Below are 20999 nucleotides of genomic sequence, written 5' to 3'. Positions count from 1 at the left end.
GAGAAGCCTCTTCTGGGTAATTTACTACTAGCAAATATCTATCTCAAAATATTTGCTCTAAAGACTCCAATCCTCAAAAAGCAGTTAGTCAGTATTCAGTAACTTTAAAGACAAAATTCTGTATGTAAATGTCTGGAAGAAACAGACAGACACATCACAGAGAGACAAAAAATTACATCCAAAGGAAAAAGAGCTAGGTCTTATGAAAAGAACTGAACTTTGGTTTCAAAAATGTATTCTATGTTTTTAATTCGTCTCTTTCTTTCTTATTTATTTAATTTATTTTTCACAATTCCGCATACATATGCCTTGCATACTGTCCATTCTCACATCTAACATCCTATCACTCCATCCATATTTCTTCTTCCCACAAACCTCTCTCTCAGGTTCAGTTCTATTTGGCAACCTTTATTCTTAAATATTGAACAAAAAGAAATTATTTATAAAGCTCTTAGGATTAGTAGATAATATTTTTGAGCTTAAAACTTACTGAATAGAAAACATTGCTTTAAAAAGTTAAATCTTGACTCAATTGTGGTGATATTTTATTTGTGCTAAAATGTGGTGATATTTTATTTGTGCTTGCCTGGATTCAGAGGAATAGGAAAAGCCATTGCGGGTAAACAAAGAAGTCAGGCAACTATAGCACATGCCTTTAATCCTATCACTTGACAGGCAGGGATCTATCTGGATCTCTGTGAGTTCAAGGCCACACTGGGAACAGAGCTAGGTGTGGTGGCACACGCCTTAAATTCCAACACTAGTTAACCATGGAGGTCTGTACAGACAGACAGGAAGTGACAGAGCTGGGAAGGAAGAAGAAGTAATGTAGCTGGACAGATAGAGAAAATCAGATGGCAGAACAGCAAGGCATATAGGCATCAGTAGATAGGAAGTCTCTCACATTTGGAAGCTACCGAGTTGATGAGGTAAGGTTAGCTGTGACTTTCCCTATTTCCCTATTCTCTCTCAGGCTTTCACCCCTATATCTGGCTCTGTGATTTTTATTTAATAAGACCATTTAGAAATTCATCTACACTCAATATAATGAACATTCAGAATATTAAAATTATGCTATCTACATAATAGAGAATTTTTGTCTTAAAAATTTTAAATAAATCATGAGTTTTAATTATAGTAGCATTAATTTGTGGGATTAAAAATAGAACAAAATCTAGCAATACTATAAGCACAACATTATTCAAAATATGTTCCTACAAATTCTTGTTCTATTAATTACATATTTTGAAAAAATAAAGATCTATTTAGACATAAAAATAGACTTGAAATTATACCACAAACATGGGAGTTTGACTGGCAGCAGTTGGGGCAAGGTAACAGAGGTACTGCAGGAGCTCATATATGTATAAAATGTATTTTGAGCATATTCAGATTTTTCTAAACATGAACTATTATGATATATGCCATCAAATAAACATTGTCAGTTAGTACATTTTTAAAATAAAATTTGCAATCAAGATCCCATACAAGAACCAATGAAAAGGTAGATACAAGGGGAAAACAGAAAAGATAAAAGATAAATAATATCTCTGTTTACATTTATTTAATGGGGTAGGCATTCACATGCTTCTGTGTACACCTGACTAACATGTGGAAGTCAGAACACAGGTTACTGGTGTGGACTCTCTCCTTCCACCACCAGAGTCCCAAACTTTGAACTCAGTTTATCAGATTTGGTAGCATACACATTAACTATTTATCTCAGCAGCCAAATATAGTGCTGTTTTGAAATAAGGTAGTTATTATAGATTTGGCAAGAACTGTTTTGAATCTAGGAGTTTAGCTTTACAGAATACCAATCCCATAGAAGTAGATATTGGGATGAAGTCTTTTTCAGGATTTTTCCTCTATAGTTAGAATGACTCAAAATGTACAAAAGGAGACAAAATGAATGCAAATAACATGACAAATCAGTTATGCATAAAATGAACCTAAGGAATTAGGGAAGAAAGCAAGAGAAGGTGGAAAAGGAAAAATGGAAGAAGGAAGGAAGGGGGAGGGAGAGAGGGATGGAGAGAGGGAGCGAGGGGCAGAAGGAGAGAGAGAGTGAGGGAGAGAAGAAGAAATTCAAATTTCCAGGGCAATTTATTCCAGTCAGCTTAGCAGAAGATATTAATATAATATTGTTCTCTTGCCAGAAAGTAAGCTATAAACTTTCTTGTTTGAATACATACAAGCAGAGACTAAATCACTTCCAAAATACTCCTTCCAAGATAGCCTACCTGTTTTTGAACTTAAGACATTTTGAATTTTTAGCTATTCTCTGATTCTATTAGTCCACAGTCAGAAACAAACCAGCTTGCATTGAAAACAGAAGTATATGACAGTTAACAGAACATATTCAATAAGTCAAGGAAATATTGGTCTTCTTAGGAGAAACAAAATCCAGAGAATAAAACCAGAAGTATCTTATATATTGGTAAACAAATAGAGCAGTCACTGTTTTCTCATCTGCTTTGTCCTCACATCATAAAGGATGTGATCAAAGGAGGGGGGAATAACACACTAGAGATTTGAAATAAGAATGTGAATGTAGTGTGTTATGTTGTGTTGAAACCAATGAATGAGAATTGAGAAGACTGTTGAGATGTAGAAAACACAGAGAACAGCAACACAGGAACCACATGTCTGAGAGCTTTTAACCATGCGTCCTGAGATGTGAGGAAGAACACAGCTAGGAGAATGTACCCATATGAGATACTAATAAGGACCAGGTTAAGAAGAAAAAAAGAGATCACAAAAAGGCCATACACAGCATTGATATAAATGTTTCCATGCGACAATTTAGCAATGCCCATGTGTTCACAGTAGGAATTTATATGACCTTACAAAAGGGTAGGTAGTAAGTGAAATAGATCATTGGTCATAGAAACAAGGACGGGAAGGTTATAACACATACACTGATGCCTACCAACACCCAAGATGTCAATATTGTTATGTGTAGAGGAGTGGAGCACAAACGGCTGCAGAACTATCAAATGTCATGGCCATCATCAACAGTTCAGCCTCCATGCCAGTCAAGAAATAAGTCAAAAACACCTAAACCACACAGTCACCAACATTAATTTCATGGACAGGAAACCACTTGATACTCAGCATGTAGGGAACACAGGTTGTAGGAAGGGCCAAGGCAGCTGATGAAAAGAATAGCCAGAAAGAACATGGGCTCCTAGAAAGTTACGTCTTGATGACTAGCAGAATTGTAGTATTGCCAATTAATGACACAAGGTAAAAGTGCAGACAGGCAGAGAGATCCAGGAACAGATGTCTTCCGGATCAGACATTCTAACAAGGAAAAATGTGGCTGGGTGAATAGCACTCCTATTGTGATAGCATGCCATCCTGCACTCTCTGGAAGAAATGAACTTCATCCTCCTGTTAGGGAAAAAATGGGAGGATAAGAACAGGTCAACACTGTCTTGTCTAAGTGTTTATGCCCACAATGTATGGAAAATGTTAATATTTCCTATTTTTTTGTGATTATATATTTTTCATATATTTCTAAATTGAATACCTTTTAAATATAAGTATCTTTTGAATAATTTCTTTTCACAATCCTTTTTTTTTTGGTAATTTGAATCTTGGGGATTTCAGTATTAAGACCTTTAGGTGTTTAGGGTTATGTATACAAGCTTTGCTTCACAACCTCCAAAATGAATAATAGGCAAGTAACTCATATAGTGTGAGTATGCTGGAAAAATAATTTACATCCTAAGTGGGATGAACAACATACTGTTTACTGTGTGCAATTTAAAATATAGGCAGAATTTTCTATATACTATTTTCCGAGACAGTTGATTACAAAGAATTGAAACTATTTAAAGAGAAATTTCCACAGTTTTCTATATACTATTTTCTGAGACAGTTGATTACAAAGAATTGAAACTATTTAAAGAGAAACTGAAGCTACTGGGGGAGTATTAGTATTAGATTTGGTTAGATATTTGAAAACCTATTATTGTATTAATATATTCAATGTACTAATGTATTCAAGCTTATCAATTATCCAGAGAGAAAATACTATATGATTCATAAAAGCATTTCTGAAATCTAACACATATTCATAATAAAAATAATCATCATGGATGCTAAAAAGATGACTCTGTGGTTAAGAGTGTTTGTTGAACAATCATGAAGACTAGTGTGTTGATTGTAGAACTCAGGTAACAAGCAGAATTTCTCACAAACATCTATGATTTCAGATCTGAGAGAGATATCCAATGCCCTCTTCTGGTTTCCATTCACTGTGCATACATTGTACACCCACACCCACACACAAACACACAGAAACAAATAAAAGTAAAAATAAATAAGTAAGTAAATAAATAATAAAATCTTAAAGGAAAAAAAAAACATCAAGCAAACTAAGAATATGGAGGCATACCCTCCCCAATGCAAAGGACATTTGCAAAAGCCTATAGCTGAGACCACATACAGTGACAATATTTTCACCCTAGACCATGAAAAGAAAAAAACCCAAAGGATTTGAATTCCTGTTCTTCCTAGTCAGCATCTTGCTGGAGCACTATCTAGTAAAAATCATCCTGAGTGAGGTAACCGAGACTCAGAAAGACAAACATGGTATGTACTCACTCATAGGAGGATGCTAGACGTAAAACAAAGATGACTAGACTGCTACTCACAAATCCAGAGAGGCTATGTAGAAAACAGGACCCTAAGAAAGACACAGGGATTGCCCAATGACAGAGAAATGGATGAGATCTACATGAACAACCTGGATGTGAGTGGGAGTAATGAAGGGCAAGGTTCGAGGGAAAGAGAGCTTAGGGGAGCGGGAGAACCCAGCTGGATCAAGAACAGAGAGGGAAAACAAGGAATAAGAGCCCATGATAAATGAAGACCACATGAGAATAGGAAGAAGCAAAGTGCTAGAGAAGTCCACAGAAATCCACAAAGATACCCCCACAATTGACTACTGGCAATGGGTGAGAGACAGCCCGAACTGACCTACTCTGGTGATAGAATGGCCAAACACTCTAATTGTCATGCTAGAAATCTCATCCAGTGACTGAGGGAACTGGATGCAGAGATCCATGGCTAGGCCCCAGGTGGAGCTCCAGGAGTCCAATTGGCGAGAAAGAGGAGGGTTTGTATGAGCGAGAATTGTTGAGACCAAGATTGGAAAAAGCACAGGGACAAATAGCCAAACGAATGGTAAACACATGAACTATGAACCAATAGCTGAGGAGCCCCCAACTGGATCAGGCCCCCTGGATAAGTGAGACAGTTGATTAGCTTGAACTGTTTGGGAGGCATCCAGGCAGTGGGACCTGGACCTGTTCTCAGTGCATGAGCTGGCTGTTTGGAACCTGGAGCTTATGCAGGGACACTGAGCTCAGCCTGGGAGGAGGGGACTGGATCTGTCTGAACCAAATCTACCAGGCTGAAGTCAATCCCAAGGGGAGTCTTTGCCCAGGAGGAATGGAAATGGGGGGGTGGGCTGGGGAGAAGGCGGGGTGGGGTGGGGGTGGAGAGGAGGTAGGAGGGGGGGAGGACAAGGGTATCCGTGGCTGATATGTAAAATTAAATTATATTATAAAATAAAAAATACAACATAAAAATATAGCTGATTCACCAAAAAAAGAAAAAAGAAAACCAAAAGACATTCAATTATGAAAGAAAGTGATAAAAAAATTGTTTGCAGATGTAATGATTTTCTATGAGTGAGAAAAAAGGAGAATCAACACATTGAAGCTTTCATTAAATTGAACACAAAATTTATAGATTAAAATGTAAATTAAAGCACTGTAAACCTTTCAAGAAAAAAAATCATAGGTCTTGAGTTTAGCAAGATAGAAAAAATAATTTAAGAGAAAATATGGATAAATTCAACTTGATTAAAATCAAAACCTTCCTACCTTAAATAGCTAAGAAGCACCTAAACAGATGCTGAACATCCTTAGTCATGGGGAAAAGCAAATCAAAACTACTTTGATATTTCATTTTACAGCTTTCAGAATATCTAAGACCAATAAAAAAAAGTGACAGCTCATGCTGGCAAGGATGTGGAGTAAAGGGAACACCCATCCATTACTGGTGGGAGTGCAAACTTACACAGCCACTATGGAAAAAAGTGTGGTGGTTCCTCAAGAAGATGGAAGTCGATCTCCTTCAAGATCTTGCTATACCACCCTTGGGCAAATAACCAAAGAATGTTTCATCCTCCCACAAAGAAACTTACTGAACCATGTTCATCAGTGCTCTATTCATAATAGCCAGAAACTGGAAACAACCTAGATGTCTCTCAACATAAAAAATGGATAAAGTAACTGTGGTACACTTGCACAATGGAATATTACTCAATGGTTAAAATAATGAAATCCACAGGTAAATGGGTAGAACTAGAAAAAAATCAACCTTAATGAAGTAATCCAGACCCAGAGAGATGAATATGATATGTATTTGCACATATGTAGATATTAGTCAAAGATAACCAAGCTACAATTCATTTTAACCAGGGAGGTTAGGTACAGAGCAAAGAACTAAAAGAAGACAGATAAATCTTCCTATGTAAGGCAAACAATAAGTAGTTATAGATGGATGGGAGGGAGCTGTAAAGAGAGAATCAAATAAGGAGGGAGAAGGAGAGAGGAACATGTAGAAAGACAGTTAAAATTAAGAGTCATTTGAGAGAAATTATGAAAGCCTAATATAGTAGAAGTTTTGCAAAATATGTACATATAGGAAGACAATCTACATGAAATCACACACACACACACACACACAAAAAAAAAAAAAAAAAAAAAAAAAAAAAAAACCACAGGAGGCAAACCCAAGCTGGCCATCTATGTTCACCAAATGAAGCCTCCAGTATGAGGATTAGGTTACATGTAATTGATTAGTTGGTCAAAGGGTCCCATTGGAATCCCCAAACCACCTAGTCTGTTGCCAAAACTATATGCTGTCCTCCACAAACTGATGACAAGGCCCCCATGCTGAAGACAACTCCTATACAACTCATTGAACATGGGGAAGTAGATCTGGTGTCTACATAGAGCCTTTACTCTTACATGCTAGAGTCTTTGGAAGTATTCTGCATGCTACAAAATACAAACACACAAAAACATAAATAGAAACCAAGTCACAGATCCTTTTATCTCCTATTATGCCCTGTCTGCAATGGTGGCACAGAATTTGTGGAGGTAGCCAGCCAATATCTGATTTGACTCTACAAGATGGAACACATATCTGACACTGCTTAGGCAACGAAGGACCTGAGACTAGGCAGCCCAGGCACTGTGGATAAAACCAAACACTACTGTTCTGAAAAAAAATCAAAAACAAAACAAAAAACATAGCAATAAAATGGCTTTGAATGACATTCTGCTATACTTGTAGATCAGTGCATTGCTTAGCCATCATCAGAGAAGCTTCTTCCTCTACCAGATTTGAACAAATACAGGAACCTACAGCCATACTTTACACAGAGAATGAGAGACATTGGACATTTGGATGTCTCCATCAAATCCTTATCTTCAGGGCTGAGGGGATAGCTCAGAAGAGGAGGCTAAATGAGTATTAGATCCAGAAGGTTTGGAGGATACCAAGGAAACAAGGCCCCTTAATCAACAAGGCAGATGCACGTATGAACTCAAAGAGCCTGAGGCAGCATTTCCAGGGCCTGCATGGGTCTGCCCCAGTTGGGGTTCTAGAGCTGAAAGGAGAAGTAGACACATGCCCCAATCCCTAAACCAGAAGCAAAATCCAATTGATAATGACTTATAAATGAAAATTTAATTTCTTCCAAGGGAGTCTCACTGGAGAAGCAAACTACCCTTAAGGATAGACTGCATGCCCAGCAGCAGATGACCATCAGAAAAAACAAATGAGCTCAACAGCGTCTTTGGAGGTTCCTTGTCTCATAATATCATGTCAAAGCTTTTCTATTTTTAAATACTCTATTTTAGTATTTTATTTTAATTTTTTTCTTCTCTCATTTACCCCTCAGGTCCTTTGCACACATATTAAGACTTCCAGTTTAGTGTTTTTGTGGGATTCCTGAGCATATGAACAGTAGGTATCTTTACTGTGATTTCTCTTGGTCTCTTTTCCTTCTGTTTGTTTTGTTCTATTCTGATGTATTAATTTTTGCTTTATCTTATTATATTTTACATTGTTTTGTTACTATTTCTTAAAGCCTGTTAGTTCTCTAATGAGAGATAGAAAAGGGCTGTACCAGGGCGGGAGAGGAAGTGGGGAAAGAACTCAGAGGAGTAGAGGGAGGAGAAACCATAATCAGAATATATATTGTGTGAGAAAAAAATTATTTTTAATAAAAGGAAAAATTTAAAACCTTGTTTTCTGTGAGGCACTTCCAAGATTGAAAGTTAATGCACACACTAAAGGAAACTATTTGAAGATCATGCAAAGGACAAAAGGCATATCCAATATATAATTGTGACATTGCTATAAATTTATATATTGGACTTGAACAATCTTATAGCTAATAGTAATAAAAATCGTTTTTCATTACTGGAGTAAGAGTTTATACTTAAGAAGGTAGAAAATAAAATTAGACAGATGGCAAATAGTTATAGTTGGAAACATAAGCATTTACTCATATTTTCTTTCTGTTGATAAAGATTTTTTTGTCCTACGGAAATATGCATGTGTTATTTGTATATGAGTAGGTTAGTAGACATACTATAATCTTTTTCTTTGTCAATCAAAGAGCATAAATAAGAATAGTCTATTAGGAAGAAGTAAGTGCAGCATTCAAATAATGTTGTTAAATATGAAAACAGTAAGTGTGCTTTGGAGAACAGAATGATTTGAGGATTTTGACAAAGTATACCAAATGGTACTGGACCATTTTGTAGTTTTAGAAACCATAAATATAAATATAAAACATAAATACATAGATTAGTAAAGAAATAATTAAAAACAGACTGTACTTAAAAGTATAAATGCATAAATAAACCAACAAATAAATCTCCACACTTATGGGGAAATATCAAAAATACAATTATTATCTAAGAAGAGTTTTTTTTGGTAAAATCAAGAAAAAAATTGAAAGAGTCAAGTCAAATGTATCTGACTATACTTTCAAATATGAAAAAAGTTGGCATGTTAGCCCATACCTATAGTCCCAAGCAAGAAAGCCTGAGGTAGGAAAATCATGAGTTTGAGATCATCCTGATATGCACAGAAATATAATTTACCAAAAAAGATATAAAAATCTCTAAATATATAAACATCAATAGGTTACTGAATAAATGAAAGGGAAAGAGACATAGTTCAGATGCAAGGTTTTAACAGACTATGTAGAAAGCTTTCTGCTGTCAATGAGGGGACAGGTAGCTACCCACTCCTTCCATGTAAACTGTGCATAATGACTTCATAATACAAAAACACAATGAAGAAAAGGGGATATTATTATTTCATTTTATTTATGGGGCTTAGTCAAACTCAAGGCCTCCCACATGTTAGGTAAGCACTATACCTCAGAGTTTCTTACATTTTGGAAAGAAAGACTTTAAAAGAAAGTAAAACAAGAGAAGAGACAGGAGAGAAGGGAAAGAGAGGGGAGGGGAGCATAAGGAAGGGAAGGAGAACCTTTCTAGAGGAGGAATATGAGAAATGCTACCCAAGTCACATGAACAAATTGAGCATCAACTGTGGTAATTAAAGCTTCGAATATATTTTGTCAACACTACACATTGAAAGTAGAATTCTGCCATCATGGTCTTCCTCTCCTAAACACAGTTCTTTTCTAACCATGTAAAAATTATTAGAAAAATTCTATTAGAAGAATATTTTACAAACTGTCAAGACTTTAACAGTGAAATTCTTTTCTTTATTCATTCTTCTCTCATGCAATATATCCTGACTGCAATCCACCCCCTCCTCTTCTCCTTTGTTTCTCTTCAGAAAAAAAGCAGGCCTCGTAGAGATATCAATCTAACATGGTATAATAAGGTACAATAAGACTAGGCACAAACTCTCGTATCAAGGCTGGGTGAGGCAAACCAGTAGAAGGAAAAGGGTCCCAAGAAAACTGTATGATTCAAAGGAGCCTAAGAGCAACTCTGACTGATGTCCTGTGATACTCTGCCTGATATCTGGGAGGAACAGAAAATGATAGGATCTAAGAAAATAGGAAAAGAATGCATAGCTTGGTTAATGAAGTATCAATAAATAGTAATAATAGTTCACTAAATAGTAACAAACATACCATACTAATGCAAGATATTAATAATAGGAGTAACTGGGTGCTATATATCTGGGAACTGTATAGAATTTATTTTTTTCTGTAAGTCTAAAGATAAAGTTAGGGTTTTTTGTTTTATTTAGGGGCTTTTTCTATTATTTGGGGGTTTTTGGTTTGTTTGAGATTATAATTTAATTATGTTTCTCCCCTCCCTTTCCTCCCCCTATACCCTCCCATATACCTTTTTCAACTCCTTCAAATCCATGGCCTCTTTTTCATTAACTGTTACTGCGTGCATATATTTGCTTTTGCATATACTTATGTATTCCTAAATATAGCCTGTTGAGTCCATATATTGTTACTTTCATGTATGTTTTCAGAGCTGACCATTTGGCACTGAACAACCACTTGATGTGCTATCTCTGGAGAGGAATAACTCCCCTTGCCCCCAACTCCCAGCTTTTTTCAGTTGCCTGTAGTACTTTGTGTAGAGTTGAAGCTTCATGGACTTTGCCTCATCCACTTTAACATGTTCATTGGTATCATCTTTGTTCAGGTCATGATTGGGTAGTCATTTTTGTGAGATTTTATGAGTGTAACTTCTGGTATTACTAGGAAACACAGTATGACAGCATACTCTATGATCTTCTGGCTCTTACACTTTTTCTACCCTTCTTCCACAAGGTTCCCTGATTCTTAGGTGAGGCAGTGTTCTGTACATGTATTCATGGTGTGTAGTTAATATCTATGGAAATAGAAGTTGAGTCAATCTGTGACTTAGTAACAAATAGATGACAATAAATACCATAGAGACCAATTTCAATGGAATCTTGGAGATGTATGTAAATAAGGTGACAAAAATAACTTTATAATGGAAGATGAAGAAAATGAACAACCAAGTAAGCATAATTCTTTAAAGATATTTTATATAGTATGTGGTTTAAAGCATGGGACCTGCATATGTCTGCACCAGGTCCTCTGAGAATATATTTTGGCTGTTAGCTTGGTGTTTTTGTGAGACTTCTAACAGTGGGTATATATCTGACATTTTTGCTTGCTCTTAAGACTCTTTTTTTCCCTATTGGGTTGCCTTGTTCAGTATCAATATGAGGACGTTCACCTTGCCTTATTGTATATATTTTGTCCTGCTTGGCTGCTGTCTCTGGGGGGGCATGCTCATTTCTGAAGAGAAAATGGGGGGGGGGTGATTCTGGAGGAGAGGTGAGGTGTGCAGAGCTAGAAAGAGTGGAGGGGGGAACAGGTTTGGGATGCATCGTATGAGAGAAGAATCTATTTTTATTAAAATGAGTAAGTAAATAGAAAATAGAAACTTCAATTGTTCATATCAATTCCAAAAAAAGCCTTTTTAGTACCATACTGTAGAAATTCTTATTGTTTAAAATTTGTATGTCCATAAATCCCATAAGTAAAGTTGAAGAAAATGTACCTGAGACATATGCATACATGATATTCTCAAATATTGAAATTAAAATATATTAAGCATTCTAGGTTAGTGCACCAATAGAAAACCAGAAAGAGGTTAGGACAATTAAGGCAGAAATATGTGGCTACTAAAAAAATTTATCTCTCCCTGCTTAAGTCTTAGAGAACACATTTTTAAGGCAGAATAACCAATGCCTGTTGCATATAGCTGAGAAATATTGTGAGAAACATGGAAAAAAAATCTGGATCTTGTAGTGATCATAGTCCAAACAGAAAAACAGCTTTAAGTTAATAGATTTAGAAACATCAGTATTCCTAGATAATTTGAGAATCACCCAAATCAGGTCCACTGATTTGTCTCAAAGTTCCTTACCCTTATACTTCAGAAAATGTGCTACATTTCACTAACTCATCATTTTCTTTTAGTAACATCCACTTCCTATTGAAAATATTTTTTTCTAGATTTAACAGAACCAAAATCTATATGCACAGTATTTTTATACTAAGGAAAGTAATAGGGACCAAAGTTGATGATCTAAGTTTTAGGGCTTATGTTAAGAGTTGTTTTGAAATCTGGATATCTTCAGAAATTTTGAGGACTTTCATTTTAAAAGTAAATGAAGCCAAATTTTAATTCTCTATGTTAAAAAGACAAAGATTTTTTTGTCATTGAGGTTTGGATGCAGTATCTTAAGGGTGAAATATTATTAACAACATTTACATTTAAACATTTGCATAAATAAGAAATACTATGTATAATAAATGGAATACCAAAAAAAATGTTTTCTAGTCCCTTTTCCTAAACTTTATGTTTCTTTAATTTCCTCAGGATTCTGTCACGAATCTGCTTGGTCTTCACACTGTAGACAATAGGGTTCATGAGAGGGGGAACCAACAGGTATACATTGGCCATGAGCACATGGACAATTGGGGAAGCATTCTGCCCATAGCGACGGATCATAGACAGCCCAATCATTGGTGTATAGAAAGTGAGTACAGCACAGATGTGGGAAATGCAAGTGTTGAGGGCTTTTATCCTCTCTGCTTTCGAGGCTATACTCAACACAGTGCCCAGGATGAGAATATAGGAAAGGAGGAGAAGCAAAGAATCCAGTCCCATGGAGAAGATGACCACCATGAGGCCATAGATGCTGCTGACCCAGCGGCTGGATACAGTTGTCTTTATGAGGTCCTGGTGCAGGCAGAAGGGGTAGGAGAGTATATTGATAACCCGATATTGAAGCCTTTTCAAGAGGAAGGAGGCTGGAAAGACCAGGGCTAAGGCTCTTCCAGCAATTGCCAAGCCAATTCCAACAATGACACTGTTGGTTAGAATAGCTGCATAGCGCAGAGGTTCTCGTATTGCTACAAAGCGGTCAAAGGCCATGGCCAACAGCACAGCTGACTCAATAATTGAGAAAACATGAATGAAGTACATTTGGATGAGACAAGCATTGAAAGGGATTTCCCGGGCTTGGAACCAAAACACACTGAACATGGTAGGTAAGGTTGTAGTAGAGAGGCCCAGGTCGGTGAGTGCCAGCATAGATAAAAAGTAGTACATTGGCTGATGGAGGGAAGACTCAGTTCTGATAATGAACAAGATGGTAAAGTTTCCTGCTATAGAAGTGGCATACACCAAGAATATAGGGATGGAAATCAAGCCATATCTGTTTTCAAGGCCTGGGAAACCAGTCAAAAGGAATCGAGGGTACAGAGTAGAGTCATTGATGACAGACATTGTGCTGATTACGGCCCCTAAATCTGAAATGGGAATTAAGAACATGGAAAAATTAAAGTCAATGTCAATTCTGTAATAATGAACAAAGCTTAAATTTAATTTACCTTCTGCTCATTATATTTAATTGCCACCTGTATTTGTTAATTAACCAATTAATTCTTTTATTTCATTGTATATTTATTAAGAACATAATAAAGGAAATTGTTTAGTGCTAAAATAGAAGAGTCTATAATAAATGTCTTATATACTTACAAGCTTGTGAATAGGAGCTAAATTAAATGTTAGCTTAACTCTTCAAACATAATTTTTAAAGCACAAGGTGCTATCTAAACAGAGAGAGTACTAAGCTTAACCGAGGAGCTCACAAAAAATTTATTGAAGGTGATTCTTGAATTAGATCCCAAATGATAGATATGTTACATGGAATCAAAGGGCTATTAAATATTTCTTGAACTCATTGGTACCCATGTATGTTAAAGAGGAACTAATGGAGCATAAATCTCCTTATGCCCAGGAAGTATCTTTCTAGGCTAGTAGGCATGCCAAACACTATGGAAGGACCCACCATTATGTGTACTGTTTTTTTCCTACACATATACCACTATTGTTAAATGTAATTCATAAATTAGGCATAATAGATTAATAATGACTAACAATTAAATAGAACACTTTAAAAACTTGTGATAAATGTTATTTAATGTAAATTACAATTTTCTAAAATTTTTCATTTAATATTTTTAGGCAAAGGTTGATGGAAAATAACAAAATGGCAGAAGTCAGAACTGTGGATAAGGGGAGAATATTGTGTTAATTGTGTAAGCAAATGCTATAGGTACAGAGTGGATCTTCAGATGGGTGATGTAGCTGAATTTAAACAAAATGGATAAGAAATAAAAAACACAACTTGCGAGGTTACTCTTACTAACTCTTATAGGACTTGATAAGGGAGTAATCAGCTGGATTTATATGGCTATCAACATAGAGTCAGTGTTAAAAATAATCTAAAAATTTTCAGGAAAAAGGCAGAAGAAGCCTTTAGTAAGTTATTGTTATGAAACTGTGGGTGAAAGTAAATTCTATTAGTGAGTATTGTGAGGGATATAGAGTTGTAAAGTTACAGACAGAGAAAATGAAAATGGATGATACAGATCATCTTGATGTTTAGAAATATAGAACAACTGACTTATTTTATTGAAATTGGCCATTTGTTAAAACAGAATAAAAGACCTGCATAGAAACTGGGTAAACAAGTGAGTAAGATAAATCCAGTTAAGTTCTGATAAGCATGAGATGTATGTGTTGAGAGGAATTTGCTATACTGTGACAACTTTGTAATGCCTTGTAAAGAAAGGATGGAAAAACATGTCATGGATGAACAGGAGGAGAAAGCAACATAGGAAGGCAATGTCCAGTTGCAAGGAGAGTTGAGAGCTGCCTGAGCACTAAGCTGTCATCCACAAACTGGACGTGCTAGGCCCAAGCATGGTCAAACTTTTCAAAATTCCTATGCCCCATTTACTAAGCCATCCTCCTCCAGAAATGCAATCATGTTGCAATTTTCTCTGGCTAGTTTAATTATAACATAACTGATTAGATAATGCTCTACAGAGGTAACAGGAATTTTTCACAGTTATTGTAATATCCTTATAAGATAGAAATATAAAGAAAATAGAATAATTTATCTCCATATTATATTTATAAAGTGATGTATATGCTATAATAATATCACATATTGGGAGATACTGATTTTTACACATTCCTTCACTTCCCTTGGTTTGATGTCATAAAATTCTGATCTCCATCACTGAGTGATAAGAAAAATCCCTTTGGCACCCATAATTATTTTCTTTCTTACTTGTATCCACCCTCAATAGTTCCAGTTGTCTTTTGTCTCTTTCTCAGGGAGGCATGCTGAGGTTCATCTCTTGGGTGACTCTCTTAATCCTTAGAAATGTTTTTGATTTATTGGATTCAGTATTGTCTCACTATTGGTTATAGACATGAGCACCTGCTTTCAGTGGCTGCTCTTCTAAAGTCAGAAAATGTCATATGGCAACTGTAATCTACTACTTCAAACAATTTTAGACAGATGACTAACCATCTTTGAACATAAAAATAAAGTAGTAGATATACCACTTTGTTAACATTTAAGATGTTTGAGCAAAATATAAAAAATGGCCACAGAGCATCTGATATTTGGATAGTTTGATCTCAAGTAAAGAAAAATATTGATCAAGATGAGGGATAAATGTTAATCTTAAATGTGGCAGCCACAGACACTGACTCAAAGATACTGTGACCAGTAGCTCCAGGCAGGGTCAAGTAGAATTAAGTACTCATGCTTTATGTGGAATGAGATAGAAGAGGTATTCAAAGCATCATCTGTACCACCCACTTCACCCATTTTGACATTTTAATCTTTACTTAGTTTTAGACAGCAATATTTTTGGAAAACAGTGATGTCAGTACTGAATTCCAATCATAGAAACTACATTCTCTTGCCTTGCGGTTGTTTTTTAGTAGTTTTCAAGGATAACAGTCTAGCAGGGTACGATAGTAGCTATTTTATCCCTTTCACCTGTTCCAGAGCAGTGATTTCACATAATCTAAGGTCAACAGAAATCCTCAACTTCCTTTCCATGTACTGAAACCTGTACATATATAATGTATCAATTTTGTACCCACTATTCTTACCTCAAAGTCTTTGCCCAGGCACACCTGAGTCCTTAAGTCAAACAGGCATTCACCTTGACTCAGACTGTCTGAGTTTCTAGTCTGTCAGTCTGAGGGATTCTCTGTAGGTATTGAAAGCTACTAAAGATTGGAATAAGAGAAGAATAAGACACACAGTGTGTTCTAAGGCATACAGATCTTTGTGGAAATGCAGGTGCCTCGAGGCAAGGTTCAATGCCTTCTGTGACTCTAGAGCCTACACGAGGTATTTCATGCCTTGGACATATTTGGCTATATCTAGTCAGTCACTTGTGTATTAAGGACACTGACATTCTTGTCCCTCCTGACTAGTACACTCCCTCTAGCACTTTTTTTTCTGAATAAAAGCTCTGGGGAAAATAATTGATACCAAAGCTATTTATCCTCCTCAAGGGCAGATGGTGGGCATGTTAACCTAGTCTTTTAGATTTAGAAACAATTAAGGAGTGCGTGACAGATTGTTTGATGGGGAAAAACAATGGGCTTCATAATGCCTTTCTTGAAACCCTATTTAATAATATTGTGAAAAAATTCTAGTCCTAAATGTCATGTTTAATTCAATATTTCAAATACTCGACTGAGGCATATAAAATGAGATTATTTCTCAGTGATTTCTGTGAAACAATCATAACCTGAAATCCAAAGCTAGAAGAGCATAACACACAAAAAATAAACTTGTAATAACATTAGACTCCATGAAATTATTATTAAATTTAAACCTAATCATTATGAATATAATCTGTTAAACACACACACACACACACACACTGCTCCTGCTTCTTTTGTATTTGATTCAGTCATCAAAACTGTTTCTACCTTAAATTCAAAGAAACTTACTATTACCTTAAAAGGAGAGGATCATTTTATAATATAAATTGAGAAAGATATTTTGCTAAATTTAATGTTAATATATTAAACTCAAAATTCAAGATAATTTTTCTCTAGTACAAAAAAAAGCTATAATAAACATTAATCTTACTTGGAAAATATAATAGTAAGACAATCTTCCCCATAGATAAAAAGAAGATGATAATATTAGCTATGTTCAGCCCTAAAATATGTGCAGTGTTATTATTTTATATTTTCAATATAAATAGATGAGAAAAAGAAATATAATAGAAAGAAAAACACAGAAATCAAAAGAAAAATAACTTTATTATTATTCATAGGGAATATTAATGAACTATTTGTAAATGAAAAATCTTAATGAAAAGTCAGGAAAACTAGTACATTAATACATCAGTATTAAGAACATACAAGTTTTATATCTAAATTCATTTCTTAGTGGCGGTAAGAAAAAATGAAGCCTCGGCTACATTGTGTATTCTAGCATCAAAAGTAAGGAGGAAAGAGAAATTGATATAGGATTAGCCAGACATTTACACTTATAATTTTAAATTTTATTGACATAAATATAAGACTATTTATAGAATCAAGAGACATATTATGTTTACAGATTAGATATTGTAATATTATAAGAACAGTTAATCACTCCAAGTTCAAAATTTATAGAAAAAACTCATGGAAAACACAAATACAAAATAAATAGTTACAAATATTTGAAGTTGAAATAGTGTTGAATTGATAGGTTGGTACTACCTATAGCAATGTTAAGTAAATAAAGAAAAACATACATTGAAGCAGTACAGAGAGACCAATATTAGACCAAAATACGGAGGTATACTTACATTGCATGACACATCACTGAGCTTCTAGATTAATGCTTAATTAAATAGTTGGTTCTTAGTGAACTATCCAGTTATATAAACTAAGCCTTGATCTTATCTCACCATGCACAAAAGTACATTTTACACATTTTTTATATCCAAATATGAAAAGTAGGCCATAAAATTTTCAAAAACCACATAAAGAGTATGAACACCTGCAAAATTAAGCATACAAGCTTCCCACTTATCTATTTCAAGCATATCTTCTACTGCCCACACAGAATCCAGTGAACAATTTTTCCTTTCCCAGCGTCATGATGCAAAGCTTGGCCAATAGAGAATGCTGACGAGATGGAGTAGGAGAAACCTTCCGGACTTCTGCCCTAGTCTTGCTTCTACTAGACAGAGACCAGACACAGGTGTGGCAGATGCTCAGGGTCGCTCCTCCCTCAATTTCAACCTTAGGCTTCTGGCTCAGGTCTTTTGACTCTGGCTTTCACTATCGTACTGGGTTTCTCAACTGTATTTGCTCTGCACACTAGAGGGCACATCTATGGCTTACTAGTCAACGTTGTGTCTTTCCCTATCCATCCCCCCACTATAAAAGGGGTCAGGTCCTAAAGGCAGTTCTGAGTTATAAAAGGTGGATCATTTATTTCCTACAGGACTGGTTTTTTGTTTGTTTGTTTTTGGTTTTGTTGTGTGGAATGGGCAGAAACTATTCATACTTCAATGGAATCTAAGCTATAATTTATTCTTCTTTGGATAGTCATTCTCCTTTAAAGCTAATTTACTATTTAGATTTACCTTTATCTTCCTTACACATAATATCTGAAAGGTTAATGGTTAAGATACATAAAATATTTCCTAACTCTACAAAAATTACTGTGTAGTTGCTGTCTCCAAATGACATAATAAGGCAGATATTTCTTAAAGTGCACTAAAATAAAACATTATATATATATATATATATATATATATATATATAAAATTAAGAATTTAGAAAATGTTATTACACTTATTTATTTATTATTTTTATTTCCGACTGTCTGTTTGACCCATAATCCCAACCTCATTCTACCTATCTTTCCCCTGCTGTGATGGAGTTATAGGCATGTGTGGCCATGCCAAGGATCTGAACTCAATTCCTTATGCTCACACAGCAAACACTTTACAGCCCTAGTTCTCCTCTACCCTTCAGGTCATGTATAATGTTGTTTACATAGCCACAGTATTTAAAGCAATAGCTACCACAATACATATTTCATTTGTCCCCATATATTTGACTTGGATTGTGAAATTAGAGCTAAAATTTACATTTGTGATTATGAATTGGGATAGACCAAACACATAATGTTCTGTTAATGGGTGGTTATGTTCCATGACCAAAATTGGCACAATTCAACTGATAAAAAAGTAAGTATATGTGAAATAATCAAATATTGTCCATGAAAGTTATCCTAGGGAAGATGGAAAAGGAATCAAGTATCTGTAATAAAGTATTTGAAAACACACTAAAGACCCGTACAGACTTGTAAAAAGAAAAAAAGATTATTGTCAAATGTTATTGATTTCTCAATATTTTTTATCATTGTTAAGTATTATAAACAGCTATTTTTCATAAGGAAAGGTATTATAATAATTTTATCATTTAAAAAATGTATATAGTTTTTTAAAATCTGAATTCCCATTACATTGTGTTTTCTATTATTAATCTCATAATGACCTTAGGTACAGAAAAGGACATAGTTTTCACACTTTGGCTGTGAAAACCTAAATGATATATTGATTTCAAATTAATTGAGACTGCATATTTAGGAAGTAAAATAATTAGTAATTTAGCCAGATTATGACCCAAGAACTATAGCATATACTTTCTATGTAATAAAACAAACACCTTTCCTAATAAATCCCAGGGCAGAAATCAGAGGATACAGGTTACTTAAAACCTTCTACTTAATCTAAACTTGTGGAGAATTCCTAGACGAATCTGTTTTGTCCTCACACTGTAGACAACTGGGTTGAGCACTGGGGGAAGAAGCAAGTAGATGTCAGCCATGAGAATGTGTACTATGGGAGAGAGATGTTTTCCAAAGCGATGGACCATTGACACCCCAATAACTGGTACAAAGAAGATGAGCACCACACAGATATGGGAAACACAGGTGTTCAGTGCCTTTAGTCGCTCTTCACGGGATGCAATACTCAGTACTGCATTCAGAATAAGAGCATAAGAAATGAGTATGAAGACTGAATCCACACCTAGTGTAGCAATAACTACACACAGTCCATAGACGCTGTTGATTCTGGCATTGGAACAGGACAACCTTAGAACATCTTGGTGTAAGCAGAAGGCATGGGAGAGGGCATTGATGCGGCAATAGTGATAGCGTCTCAGTAGCAAAGGTGTGGGCAGAACAACTCCCATGCTTCGTAGCAAGCAGGCCATACCAATCTTGCCAATCACACTGTTGGTGAGGATGGTAGAATAGTGCAATGGACGGCAGATTGCAACAAAACGGTCAAAGGCCATCGCCAGAAGCACTGAGGACTCCAGAAACGTGAATGTGTGGATGAAGAATAACTGAGCATAACAAGCACTTGCATGGATCTCTCGAACATCCAACCACAGCACAGTTAGCATTGTAGGAAGGGTAGACATGGACATACCTAGGTCTGTGAGAGCCAAGATGGACAAGAAGTAATACATGGGCTGATGGAGTGAGGGCTCTATCCAAATAACAGAAAGAATGGTTACATTACCAATGAATGCTACCAAATATGCAAGGCAAAAAGGCACTGAGAGCCAAGAATGGGCATACTCCAGTCCAGGAAAACCCTTCAGGATAAACATGGGCTCGGTAACATCACTGCTATTCCAGGCAAGCATAGTGAACATCAAGAGACTTGAAAGCCAAATGTCTTCTCATATTCTTCTTTATCACTCAGTCAAATTTTTATCAGTACAAACCATGCCACCAGGAAAAAATATATATATATTCTCTATGTTCACTTTGGAAAAAAGAAGAAATTGCAGGTGGATATTATGTAATAAAATATTTACTGAAATTATAAAACATCAATAGTGTGTGCCCCATAAGTAGAATCACCTCTGACAAATAACTTGACAGATCTTCATTGAGAACATTGGAAAAATATATATGACACATAAAAATATGGAAAGAAAGTTTTACTCTAGTTATTCATTGAGAGTGGGGGGAGGGGAGACAAAAGAGGGGGAACA

The 20999-nt window shown here is 35.5% G+C and overlaps 2 protein-coding genes and 1 pseudogene across 2 annotated transcripts; all 3 read right to left on the bottom strand.

Annotated features, from left to right (window-relative positions):
• Positions 1–2457: 2457 nt before the first annotated feature.
• Positions 2458–10457, bottom strand: LOC102921622 (olfactory receptor 52J3-like; annotated as a pseudogene).
• Positions 10458–12434: 1977 nt separating this feature from the next.
• LOC102920098 (olfactory receptor 51G2-like) lies at positions 12435–13376 on the bottom strand. The gene has a single exon (XM_006997805.1). The coding sequence runs from the start codon at positions 13374–13376 to the stop codon at positions 12435–12437; it is 942 nt and encodes a 313-aa protein (XP_006997867.1).
• A 6321-nt stretch (positions 13377–19697) lies between these two features.
• On the bottom strand, positions 19698–20645 carry LOC102920414 (olfactory receptor 51L1). Its single transcript, XM_006997806.1, has one exon. The coding sequence runs from the start codon at positions 20643–20645 to the stop codon at positions 19698–19700; it is 948 nt and encodes a 315-aa protein (XP_006997868.1).
• Positions 20646–20999: the final 354 nt, after the last annotated feature.

The sequence above is a fragment of the Peromyscus maniculatus genome, chromosome 1, assembly GCF_049852395.1.
Source record: "Peromyscus maniculatus bairdii isolate BWxNUB_F1_BW_parent chromosome 1, HU_Pman_BW_mat_3.1, whole genome shotgun sequence".
In the NCBI taxonomy this organism is placed as follows: domain Eukaryota; kingdom Metazoa; phylum Chordata; class Mammalia; order Rodentia; family Cricetidae; genus Peromyscus; species Peromyscus maniculatus.
Note: the sequence above shows the minus strand (reverse complement) of the source record. Positions and strands in the feature narration are given on the sequence as shown.

Excerpts from the sequence above, each read along its gene's own strand:
- LOC102920098 (XM_006997805.1), bottom strand. The coding sequence starts at position 13,376 with ATGTCTGTCATCAATGACTCTACTCTGTACCCTCGATTCCTTTTGACT.
- LOC102920414 (XM_006997806.1), bottom strand. The coding sequence starts at position 20,645 with ATGCTTGCCTGGAATAGCAGTGATGTTACCGAGCCCATGTTTATCCTG.